This window comes from Rhincodon typus, chromosome 27, assembly GCF_021869965.1.
Source record: "Rhincodon typus isolate 14 chromosome 27, sRhiTyp1.1, whole genome shotgun sequence".
Lineage (NCBI taxonomy): Eukaryota > Metazoa > Chordata > Chondrichthyes > Orectolobiformes > Rhincodontidae > Rhincodon > Rhincodon typus.
This window is the reverse complement of record NC_063358.1, coordinates 413,204-425,960: the sequence shown is the minus strand read 5'-3', so window position 1 is coordinate 425,960 and position 12,757 is coordinate 413,204. Positions and strand designations below refer to the sequence as shown.

General features: G+C 41.0%; 1 protein-coding gene across 5 annotated transcripts in view; it reads right to left on the bottom strand.

Moving 5' to 3' along the window:
- Positions 1–7,254: 7,254 nt before the first annotated feature.
- Positions 7,255–12,757, bottom strand: part of LOC109920441 (histone-binding protein RBBP4) — a 38,852-nt gene continuing 33,349 nt past the window's right edge. For all 5 annotated transcript variants that reach the window (XM_048612991.1, XM_020520470.2, XM_020520471.2 and 2 more), the window contains 2 exons: positions 11,217–11,327; positions 7,255–8,760 (listed from right to left, as the gene is read on the bottom strand). In XM_048612991.1, the coding sequence (XP_048468948.1) occupies positions 8,695–8,760; positions 11,217–11,327 (177 nt within the window). In that variant the 3' untranslated portion in view covers positions 7,255–8,694. The remainder of the gene's footprint in view (positions 8,761–11,216; positions 11,328–12,757) is intronic.

Below are 12,757 nucleotides of genomic sequence, written 5' to 3'. Positions count from 1 at the left end.
GGCTGAATGGCCCACTCCTAGCCTGTTTTCCTTGTACTTCACAGCATTTTAAAACAAAATGAGACTCAAGGGCAACGAGGGACAGGCACTAAATGCTGGACAGCAGGGATGCCCACATCTCACAAGAGAATAAAAAAACTCAGCCACAAAAGATGACGCAAGGTCACCACATCAAAAGGCTACCATAAAAGGGATATAAATGTAAAATACAATTGATTTTCAATTCTTAAGCATGAGACAGTAAGGCATTGTTTATTCCTTTCTAGAATTAGAATTAGGTTTTATTGTCACATGTATTCAAGTACAGAAGTACAGGAGAACAGTGAAAAATGTATAAAGTCACCATTTTAGGTACAAAAACCCGAATTCTTAGAAAACAACCGTTTTAGATGCAAAAACCAAAACAAACATCTAAGAAACAAAAAGCAGAATTTTAAAAAAACCAAAAAGCAGAAATACAACAAGAAAGAGCCAAGAAGGAAGGGTGAAGCGTCCAGATCTAAAAGTCTTCTCTATAACTAGGCCTCCTTCCTCAAAGCCTTGAGTCTCAGTGCTGCTGCCAATGCAGACCCTCGGAACTCGCTCCCACTGCCACCACAGGCACTTGGAAGTCAATCCCACTGCTGCCATTGACCCTCAGAACTCATTCCCTATGTTGCCTCCCCACCTGATGCCAACTCCTAATTTCTTCCAAGTAGGCTTTCATGATAAAAGATTGTATTGTAACATAGCAGAAACTGTTTTTGATAACAATATGGTTTGAGAAATAAAAGTGAATTATATAGTGAAATGTGTATTAGGGTCACCTGTGGCACTTGCCTCATTCAGTGACTCCTGTCCCTGACTGAGGTAGCTGGATGAGTGTTTCCCAGGCCCTGGGATTTTTCCAACATGGAATCAAAGATGGATTTATTAATGAAACATTTGAAATATGGGGGAATTACTCTTCTACTCCATCATACATACAAGTTCCCAGGAGATTAAAGACGACAGGATAGCAGATAGGCCAGAAATTACACATTTTGGTAAATCCTCAGGTGTTTTAAACAATCAGTTGATGTGAATTATAACTTCATCAAGGTCAGTATGTAATAACAGCTTTCTTGGTGAGCTGGACTTTGTCATCTTTGTGGTCAGTTGGCTTGCCGAGCTGGTTTGTTGTTCCGCAGACGTTTCATTACCCTGCTGGGTAACATCATCAGTGCAGCCTCCGATGAAGCGCCATTGTGTTTTCCCGCCTGTTATTTAAACTCTGGTGTCCATTGAGCTGGATTATCTCACTTCCGGTTTTCCTTCACAATGGAATGTATAAGGGGTCTAGCTCTATGTGTTTGTTGATGGATTTCTTCATGGAGAACCAGGCCTCTAGGAATTCCCGCTCTGCTTCACCTGTCCCAGGATCCTGTTGTCCCAATTGAACCGGTTGTTTTCCTTATCCATATGGATGGAAACGAGGGAGTATTGGTCATGTCTATTTGTTGCCAGTTGATGTTCGCGTACTCTTGTGGTTAAGTTCCTTCTTGTCTGTCCAATGTAATGTTTGTCGCAGTCTTTGCAGGGAATCTTGTATACGACATTGGTCCTGTCCACTATGGGTAGCGGGCCTTTGGTTCAGGTTAGCAGTTGGCGAAGGGTTGATGTGGGTTTGTGTGCTACTCTGATGCCCAGTGGTCGTAGGAGTCTTGTGGTCAATTCAGATGTGTTCTTGACGTAAGGTAGCGGGATGTGTGTGTCAGGGCATGCAGTATCTTCCTGGTGTTATTAGTATACCCAGTTTTTCCGGTATCCGTTGTCTTTGAATACTTGGAAGAGGTACTCTTCTTCTTTTTGGCGCAGTTCTGTGTTGTTGCCCGTTTAAATAGAGTTTTCATGCAACTTCGTTTGTGTGTTAGGGTGATTGTTATTGAAATTTAGTGCTTGGTCAGTGTGTGTGGCTTTCCTGTGTACCTTTGTTAGGAATTCCGCATTGGTCCTGCATTCTACCATGACGTCCAGAAACGGGAGCTGTTTGTTCTTTTCCTCTTCTCTGGTGAATCTGATCCCGGTGAGGGTGTTGTTTATTAGTTCATGTGTCTCCTCTAGTTTGGTCCGTTTAATAGTGATTGAAGGTGTTGTCCACGTGGCGTATCGGTTGGATTAGCGGAAGGGCTATGCTTTCAAGTCTCTGCTTCACTGCTTTTGCTATTAGTCTGGAGATAGCTGACCCCATGGGTGTCTCTTTGGTCTGTTTGTAGATTTGGCCATTGAAGGTAAAGTGGGTCGTGAGGCATAGATCCAATAGTTTCAGCATGTTGTCTGTCGGGGTGGTGTCACTGGGATCATGTTCTTGTTTTGTAGTGTGCCAATGTTTCTCTTGCTAGTGGTATGTCTATTGGTGTGAATAGGGCAGTAACATCAAATGATACCATGGTCTCCTCGTCGTCTATTCTTGTCCTTGATGGAATTGAGGAACTCCTGGGCTGAGTGGATTGAGTGGGGTGACTTGTTAACGAGGTGCTTTAGTCTCCTTTGTAGCTCCTTGGCTAATCTATGTGATAGTCTCCCTACCAGGCACGCTATGGGTCTGAGGGGTACTTCCAGTTTGTGCACCTTCGGGAGGCCAGAGAATCGGGGTGTGTTAGTTCCTTCTGATTTCATTCTTAAGAAGTCTGTTTTGTTGATTTGTCCGGTCTGTTTGAGTCTCTTTAGTGTGTCGAGTATCTTGTTGCCTGGTTGTGGTGTCGGGTCTATCTCCACTTGCCGCTATGTGTTCTTGTTGGCTAGTAGTGTCTGTGCTTTGGAGAGGTTGTCTTGTTTGTTGTGAATCGTCTGTGGAACAACGAACTAGCTCGGCGAGCCAACCAACCACAACATCCACAACCCGAGCTACAAATCTACTCAAAAACCTTTGTCATCTTTCTTTGTGCAACATGCAGGCCTCTTTCCATCCAGTAATTTGAAATCAAAAGTAAAGGGTGCAAGTCAGGATACCAACTCAGCGTAGAGTCCTGCTTTCCCTATGGAATCAAACAGCAACCAAGATAAAGTCCCAGATTTCTATATTTAAACAATTCAACAAACTCAGATGTCATCATGTGACAAAGACAGGCATTTCAGGGGCTGAGGAACCACCTTGGTGAGCAAATTATAAAAAGTCATTAAGTATCAGTTTACCTCCCCAGATTTCCATTGCAGGTGAAGAGGTACTACAAATCACTAGCACCTACTTCAATATAATGGGTTTTGAAGCTTTCCTTCATCCAGAGTAGACAAAGATCTTGAATTAGTAGGAACTGCCGATGCTGGAGAATCTGAGATAACAAGGTGTAGAGCTGGATGAACACAGCAGGCCAGGCAGCATCAGAGGAGCAGGAAAGCTGAAAATTTTCTGAAGAAGGGTCCAGAGCCAAAACGTCAGCTTTCCTGCTTCTCTGATGCTGCCTGGTGTGCTCTATTCATCCAGCTCTACACCTTGTTATCTTAGACAAAGACCTTTGTATAAGGTTTCGAAGGAACATCTACACAATGCAGGAGCTCAGAAGCTTCTGGAAATTTGATCATATAATTGCCTCGGCTGCTTTAGGAGTCCAGCAAAGGTTGTCCATTTTTAACACAAACAGAAATATAGAACAAAGTTTTCTTTGGAATTTCTCTTCATGTCCTCAGTCCATTACACTTTCCACAGGCTAAAGAACTAGTAGAGGAAAAAAGTGGAAGAGCTGGAGATGTATAGACTTTTACTAACTTGTTTTCTTTCAGATTGAAATAAAAAACATTTTTTAAAAACATTCATTTGCAACATAGCTGAATATAAAAACAGAGTAGGAGGCATTTTTGACTTACCAGCAAATTCATCCCTCAGAGAGTACATTGCCTTATGAAGGTATTGATTTTGATTATTTTGTTTATAGAAGATTAAGGACAAATCTAATGCAGGTATTTGACCTGATTAATTTGACCTGACAATTTCGATAAAACAAATTAATGGTCACTGGCAAAGAGAATTCAGGATACAGTGGCATAACCTTAAACAATTCGGTTATTTCGTGAGAAATGTCAGAACACACTGATGACAAAGTTTAGTGAAAAATCAGGTACACACTCCCAAAAGCTGTTCTGGTGAAGTTGATTGAAAATGCCAAGACTGAAATTGAAGCATCTTAGGCAGGCAGGCCTAATGAGGTAGTAGATGGAATTAATATATGGATTAGTTTAGAATCAGGTGGATATTTTTTACAGTGAATCTGCAGGAGGTACAAGAGCCTAATATGATTTGCTTCTAATCAATACAAATTCCCATCTGAATATGATGTTAACATTTCAATTGACTTAATTTGGTTTAGCTATAATCAACATTAAATATCCTGCACAACCATTTAGTCCAGATATTGAAATAAGTTTCTGTACCAAACAACAAAGAATCTAAGACTGATCCCTGTGGAACACCACTAATTAGCAGTCTCCATTCTGAAAAAGACACCCTTCCACCACTACCCTCTCTCTTCTATGACTGAGCCCGTTTTGTATCCATCTAGCCAGCCCACCCTGAATCCCATTTGATTTTAGTTTTTGTACCAATCTGCCATCTGGGACTTTATCAAATGCCTTACTAAAGTCCAAATAAACTACATCCACAGTTTTTCCCTCATTAATTATCTTTGAATTTTTTTGAAGAGGTGACAATCAGGTTGGTGAGACATGACCTCCCCTGTACAAAATCATGCTACCTGTTGCAAACTAGTCCATTTTCTTCCACATGTGCATATATCCAGCTCCTCGGTATCTTCTCCAAGAACTTCCCCACCACAGATGTCAGACTCACCTGCCTACAATTTCCTGGATTATCCCTGCTTCCTTTCTTAAACAAGGGAACAAAATTGGCTAATCTCTAGTCCTCTGGAATCTCACCTGTGGTCAAAGAGGATGTAAAGATATCTGCTAATGCCCCAGCTATTTCTACCCTTGCCTCTCACAACAATCTGGGATAGATCCCATCTGGCCCTGGGAACTTGTCTAACTTAATGCAATTTAGGATACCCAAAACTTCCTCTTTTAATATATTGACATTCTCTAGCATGTTCACACACTCCTCCTGATCTCAATATCAGTCATGTCCTTCTCCTTGGTGAATACCGATACAAAGTACTTAAGGGTCTCTCCCACTTGCTGTGGTTCCACGCATAAACTCCCTCCTTTGTTCTTGAGGAGGCCTACTCTTTCCCTTACTACCCTCTTTCTTCTAATACATGCATAAAGCCTTGGGATTCTCCTTGACTATGCTTGTGGAAAAACATTTCCTGGCCCCTTTCAGCCTTCCTAATTCTGTGTTTAAGTTCCTACCTCTCAAGGGATTTGTCAGTTTGTAGCTGTCTCGACCTATCGTATGCTTCCTTTTTCCTTTTGATGAAGTTTACAACTTCCCTTGTCATCCATGGTTCCTGGATCCTTCCATTCCTATGCTTCATTGCTGCAGGGACATGTGTATCCTATACTTTAATCAACAGGGCTTTAAAAGCCTCCCACGTGCCAGATGTAGATTTGCCCTCAAATAACTACTCCCTATCCACATTCCCCAATTTCTGCCTAATTTGGATGTAATTGGCCCTTGCCCAATTAAACACCTTCACCTGAGGGCCAGTCTTGTCCTTGTCCATGACTACTCAAAATCTTTTTCATAGAAGATTCATAGAATCCTTACAGTGTGGAAACAGGCCGTTCGGCCCAAAACAAGTCCACACCACACCTCAGAGCATCCCACCCAGACCCATCTCCCTGATTTCTGATGAAGGGTCTAGGCCCGAAACGTCAGCTTTCCTGCTCCTATGATGCTGCTTGGCCTGCTGTGTTCATCCAGCTCTACACCTTGTTACCCCTATAACCCACCTAATCTACACAGCCCTATGGGCAACTCTTATGGAGTTATGGTCACTAAGCTCAAACTGCTTTCCTACTGAAATATCGATCACCTGCCCTGGCTCATTACCGAGGACCAAGTCTAGTATGGCCTTCGTTCCGGTTGGATTGTCAACATACTGTCTCAAAAAGCCCTGCTGGACACATCTAACAAATTGCTCTCATCTGAGCCCTTGGCTCTAAGAGAGTCCCAGTCACTAAGAGCAAGGTTGAAGTCACCCACCACAACTACCCTGCTTTTTTCACACCTTTCCAGTCTCTGACTACATATCTGCTCCTCTGTCTCATGTGGGCTGTTGGGAGGTCTATAGAAAACTCCTAGCATTGTGATTTCACCCTTCCTATTCCTGAACTCCACCCATAATGCCTCACTGTAAGATACCTCCGATGTATCCTACCTCAATACAGCTGTGATGTGATCCCTAATCAGCAATGCAACTCCCCCACCCCTTTTGTTTCCCTTTCTATCCCAACAATAACAGCAATATCCTGGAATGTTAAGCTGCCCCTCTTTTAACCATGTCTCCATAATGGCAATAACATCATAATTCCAAACAGTAATCCATGCTTAGTTTATCTGTTTTACCTGTTATACTTCTTGCATTGAAGTAAAAGCACTCCAGTCCCTCTGAGACCGGTGACTTCCCTGTGCCTGCTCTTACTCCATGCTATGCATGTCAGAGTCTCTCTTTTGTCCCCAGTCCCTGCACTTACTGGCCTGTTGTTCTGGTTCCCACACCAGTTTAAACCCTCCTGATTTCTGAAGGGTCCAGACCCGAAATGTCAGCTTTCCTGCTCCACTGATGCTGCCTGGCCTGCTGTGTTCATCCAGCTCTACACCTTGTTATCTCAGACTCCAGCGTCAGCAGTTCCTACTATCTCCAAACAATTAGGAATACAAGAATTCAGATTTATAAATTGTACAGAGCTTTGCTGAGAGCCACACTAGAGTACTGTGCAGAATCTTGGATTCCTTATTCAGGAAAGGAATCCTTGCCTTGGAGGTAGTGCTACAAAGGCTCAAAATACTGACAGCAGTGATAAAGAGCTGTCCCTTATTAGAGTGAACTTAAAGTGTCTAGTGTTTAAGAACAGTGACAGGAAATTGCACTGAAACAAAGCAGTTGAATGGGCTTTGCATGGAAGATGTCGACAAGTTGCTTCCACTGATTGGACAGCCTAGAACTAGGGGGCATAGTCTCAGGGTAAGGGATCAATCATTAAAAACTGAGCAAGGAGAATTTTTTTTAAAAACTAGGGATTGTGTACCTCTTGTACTCTGGCAGATTGCTGCAGTAAATTCATGAACAACCACAAGAAGGCAATTTAACAAAAGACAGGTAAAGAAGTTCACATTTGATATTGTGTAGAAAAACATCCATTTTATTGGGAGCAATACACTTGTTTAGCAAGACCCTCTCATAGAGAATATTCAACTGGTTTAACTGACTTGCATCTCAAAAAGAAACAATAAGCACAACACACTGCAGCATCCAGATAGTTGGGGCAAGCTTTAAATATGCAACGTACGCAACAAGATATCAAACAGCTTTATTAGCAAAACAGAAATGCAGACATAAAAACATGAAATGCTGAAAACACCCAGCAGGTCAGGCAGCATTTGTGCAGTGAAAAACAGGGCTAATAGCACAGTGGGCTGAATACTGCCATTGCCACTCCCCATTCCCCAAATAAAGGAAAGTTGGTAGTGAGCCAATTATCCACCAGAATACACACTGCAGGCTGACTGTGCAGTCTAACTACAGGACTTGTGCCCCTCAAAGAAAAGGAAACCCTACTCGGGTTCTGCAGCAGTACCACGAGCTCAGTGCTTAGCATTGCTGGCAGGCCCACAAGGAACTCAAAATGGATCCTGGAACAAGTCCAGGGAAATAAGAGTGCACAATCTCCACAGGGAGTGCTCTGACAATTGTAATGCATCCTTCTTCCCAAAATTTTGAAATCTGCTTTAAGAGTCTGCCCACTTCTTGCCAATTGCCCATATCAACTATATTCTGGCACATGCAGTGTATTATTTGATCAATTGAGTTTTTAAACCAACAAAAAATGCTGGAGAAACTCAGCAGGTCTGGCAGCATCTGTGGAGACAGAAATCAAGTTAATGTTTTTGAGTCCAGGACGACCCTTTAAGAATCTCCTGAAGAGTCGTACTGGACTCAAAAACATTAATTCAGTTTCTCTCACCACAGATGCTACCAGACCTGCTGAGTTTCTCCAGCATTTTCTATGTGCTTGTTTCAGATTTCAGGCATCCAAGGTATTTTGCTTTAATTAGAGCTTTCACCAAGGTCAACCGACTCAATTATTACACATGATGGTTGGGCTGCCAATTTTGACACCAACATTGAGGGCTCACCATACATGCCCACCTACCAAAAACCACACCTAACAGGGGCACATAGCCAGCTCATAAGTTAACTTCTGTGAAAACTGATCAGAACCATTTTGAAGTAAGGTGAAAGACGGACCAGAAACATTGTTTTTCTCTCCAAAAGTGCAACATGACTTGCTCAGGATTTTCAGCACTGTTTTTATTTCAGATTTCCAGCATCCGGAATACTTTGCTTACGAAGGAATGCAGACACATCAGTACAATACTATGATGGGCACATGTGGGGCACAGGCAATCATAAAAACTTCTACGTCCTTTCTGGAGGACATACATTTTATTCAAACTCCCGCAGTAGGAGGAGGTGGTTATACACCAACCAGCTCTCCCAAAACAGCATTAGCAGAATTTCATGTTTGTGTAGAAAAAGAACGATCGGAAACTAGAATCAACTATGAGCCCTGACCTTCCGGATCAGGAGCTCCCTCAGGATCTTCATCATTGTAAATATTTTCAGCCTAGTGGAGAAACAATATGATTAAAAAACAGCAGTAAAATTTATAAAAACACTGTTCATTGAAGTTACAGTCTTGTTAAAAATACTTTTAGAACAGCAAGCATTTTAGACTATTCTATTTCTACTCTGCCCCAAGAACTGAAGCGTTAGAAAAATAGCAATGGGATCATTCAACAACAGTTCCTCCAGTGTGTTATAAAAGCCACATTTGATTCCTGGTCTGAAGTAATAAATCACACCCAGGATTACAGTTAAAAGGTGCTGTAAAAAAATGTCTAAATCTTCCAGTGAAGAACTCAGTTGAGATAAGAAAAGACATTTTTCCATTTCTTAAAATGGAAATTTTAAAAACAAATTTAAAAAAAAAACATTTTTAAGTATAAACTTCCCAATGTTATATTTCAGCTGTCATTTATTCAGGAAGTGTACAACTCAGACCATAACAACACAAATGTGGAATGGAGAAAAAATAAATTTAAAATTTTTTTGTTACCTTAGCACTTGAACTTTGACTATTTGCTGAATTTTAATATAAAATAGGAAATAATTATTTCAAATGTATGTTTCATCCTATTATCAAGATCAATTCAGGGGCTGAAAGCACTGAATATATACCAGGTTACAATTTTAAAACGTCTTAAATTACAACCAAATGAAATTTAAGAACATTAGCTGTGTATCTGTAATTACACAGAGGTCAAAGACATATAAACTTTAAACTTATATGGCCAAAACACATTGCAACTGTGTGCATTCGAGTGTTGTGCCTGTTAGTATTAAATGGAGGTACTGCACAGTAACAAATATGTTGTAATAAAAATGTACACAGCTGTTGCAAAATTCATTAAAATCAAATGACACCAAGCCTGAAATATTACTTCAAATGACCAAAAGCTTTCAAAAGGTGTCTTAAAGGGGGGCAAGTGAAGAAGGATAGAAGTGCTGGGTGTTAGTGTAATGTTAGGGAGAGATTGGAATACATGGAGAATTTTAAAATTGAAGGACATTGGGTCCCAGTCAAACAAGAGAGGCCAGTGGGCACAGAAATGAAGACGAAAGGTTGTTAACAGTCTCAGCTGATGACAATACAAGTCAAGTCAGATCCTAACGTGAAACCTAGGTTGACAGACAACAAATCTAATTTTGCTAATTGTTCACTATAGTGGTCAGTCACTGAACATATTCACAAGAGATTGCCAATGTACTTGTAGTAAAAAAAATCCAATTTTATTAGACAGTTTTTTTCCCCAAGTCCTATGTCACACTAGAAAGGGACTATCTGAAGAGGCCTAATTACAAACATCAGAAATAAAAGATTCAATCCTTATACCTTTTGACAGTTCACCTATTTCTCCATAAAACCCCTCTGGCACGGCTGTAGATGGTTTCTTTTCTTTACATTCACTCAATGAACATTTTATTTAGATACCTTTTCACGAACCGCTTACAGAGCTCACTTATTTAACATTGGTTCAGTAGCCTCACATTCTCAACACTTTTTTTTATAAGGTACTCAGGACTGCTCCTGTTATGGAGACAGCTAAACCATCAGCACTTCTGTTGCTACAGACCTTTCCTTCAAAAATTAACCTGCACACTGTCTGACAGTTTCTTGATGTTTCTGACTTTGAGATACCGGATATCAGTTGCCATCACCTCCCCTCAAACCTTTAGGTAAAGAGCTAAAAGAAGCGGGGTAGAAAAGACCCAATTTAAAAATGTAAGCAAATCTCCAGACATCCCTGCACAACTTTGAACAAATTTAAAATGAATCTAAAAATCTTAACAAGCTATAGTTATATAAATCAAACTTATGGTTATATATCATTCTGCCAGTAAGCACCCAAGCAATAATTTTAATGAACCTTAATCACAAAATTAACAAAAGGAATTGGCAAAGATTTCAGCAATAGATGAACTGAGACAGGGCAAAGTTATCGAGGTAGAAATGGATATTCTCAGATGATGAATACAATGTTGTAAGCTCATCTTGGGGTCAAATATGACACCAGCTGTACTAATAGCCAGGCTTAGACTTGGTTGTTGTCAGGAAAAGGGATGTCGTTGGTAGTTTGAGAACATAATTTTGGAAGGATTTAAAAAGGTACTGGCTTAAACCTTCTTAATACTTAACTAACAGGAAAATTTCTGCTCATCTAGTAAAGACCAGTATTAGCAGTTTAATAATTCATCAACAAGGAAGAGTCAAAAAAGTTACTCTGAAGTAGAGATGGGTGTCATCAACATACACATGCAGCTCATGAGCTGCATTTTGGACTTTATAAAGTCCAATAATTTACTGCATCTTGAATACGTTCAATATAACCAGGCATATGAAGTGCAATAGTTGAGCTGCCTAAACACTTATGCTAATAAACACAATTTAGCACTCACATGGAAGTACTTTCAATTGCCAAAGGGAAAAATAGAGATATATAGTGATGCAACAGAACTCACCATCTGCCAAACTTGCATGATATTGTCTTCAGATACAGAGCAAATTACCCATGGTTCATTTGGGTTCCAAGAAAAATCTGAGATCTTAGCTGTGTGACCACCATGAATAAACTGAAATACAAACAGCATTATAAATACATTAAAGGGAAGAAGAGGTTAACCAGAGCAAGATAGGGCCTATTAGGGACCAGGGGGTCAATGTGTGCGTGAAGCCGCAGGACATTGGTAGGGTGTTGAATGAATATTTCTCTTCGGTCTTCACTTTGGAAAAGGAGAACGTAGGTATGGAATTCAGGAAAAAAAGGACTGGGGAACTTGCACAGCTTGACATAAAAGCAATGGGGCGGTATTGGAGGCTCTGATGGGCTTAAAAACAGACAGATCCCCTGGCCTGGATGAACTGCATTCCAGGCTGCTGTGGGAGGTAAGGCAGGAAATTGCAGAGACTCTGACACAAATTTTAATTCCTCTCTGGCCACAGGGGTGTGCCAGAGGACTGGAGGATGGCTAATATGGTTCCACATTTTAAGAAGGATGGTAGAAATGAACCAGCAAATTACAGGCTGGTGAGTCTCATGTCAGTGGTAGGGAGCTTACGAGAGAGAAGTTTGAAGGATCAAAACAACACCCACTTGAAAAGGGATAGGTTAATTAGGGATAGTTTCAGTATGGCTTTGTCAGAGGGAGGTCATGCCTAACAAATTTATTAAGAATTTGAAAATGTGATCTAGTGTGTGGATGAAGGAAGGTTATATGAATTTTAGGAAAGCTTTTGACAAGGTCCCACATGGGAGACTGAGAAGGCTAAAGCACATGGAATTCAAGGAAACTTGGCAATATGGATCAGAACTGGTTCAGTAATAGGACATAAAAGGTAGTGGTGGAAGGCTGTTTGAGGGACTGGAGGCTGGTGTCTAGCAGTGTACCACAAGGAACAGTACTGGGGCCCTCATGAGAGGGCACAGTTTTAGGGTAAGGGGCAGTGAGTTTCAGAGGAGATTTGGGTGGTGGGAATCTGGAATGCACTGCCTGGGAAGGTAGCGGAGACAGGAAATCTTACAACTTTTAAAAATATTTGGATGAGTACTTCAAATATTGTAACATTCAAGGATATGTGACACGCTCGTCTTTAGTGGTACTAATGTCACTGCGGATTCAATGGGCCAAAGGCCTTTTCTGAGCTGTTATGAATCTATGGATTTCTCTGCTTCACCTATCTAAATTAGGCCATTCACCATATTTCTTCCATTTTTCAAAGACATGCATTTCCTTCTATGGGGATCAATTGGTGGACAGGACTGCATGAATTATTCCAGGATGAGCTGCTGTGAACTTATAAACCAATGATGTCGGCTCTAATGAACCAAATATCTTTTGCTCCCCATTATACTCAATTTCTTTTTTCCTATTTGGCCCTGCAATAGTTTCCTATCAGGGAGGCAATGGCCTAGTGGTATTATTGCTGGACTGCTAATCCAGACACCCAGATAATATTCTGGGGACCCAGGTTCGAATCCTGCCAAGGCAAATGGTGGAATCTG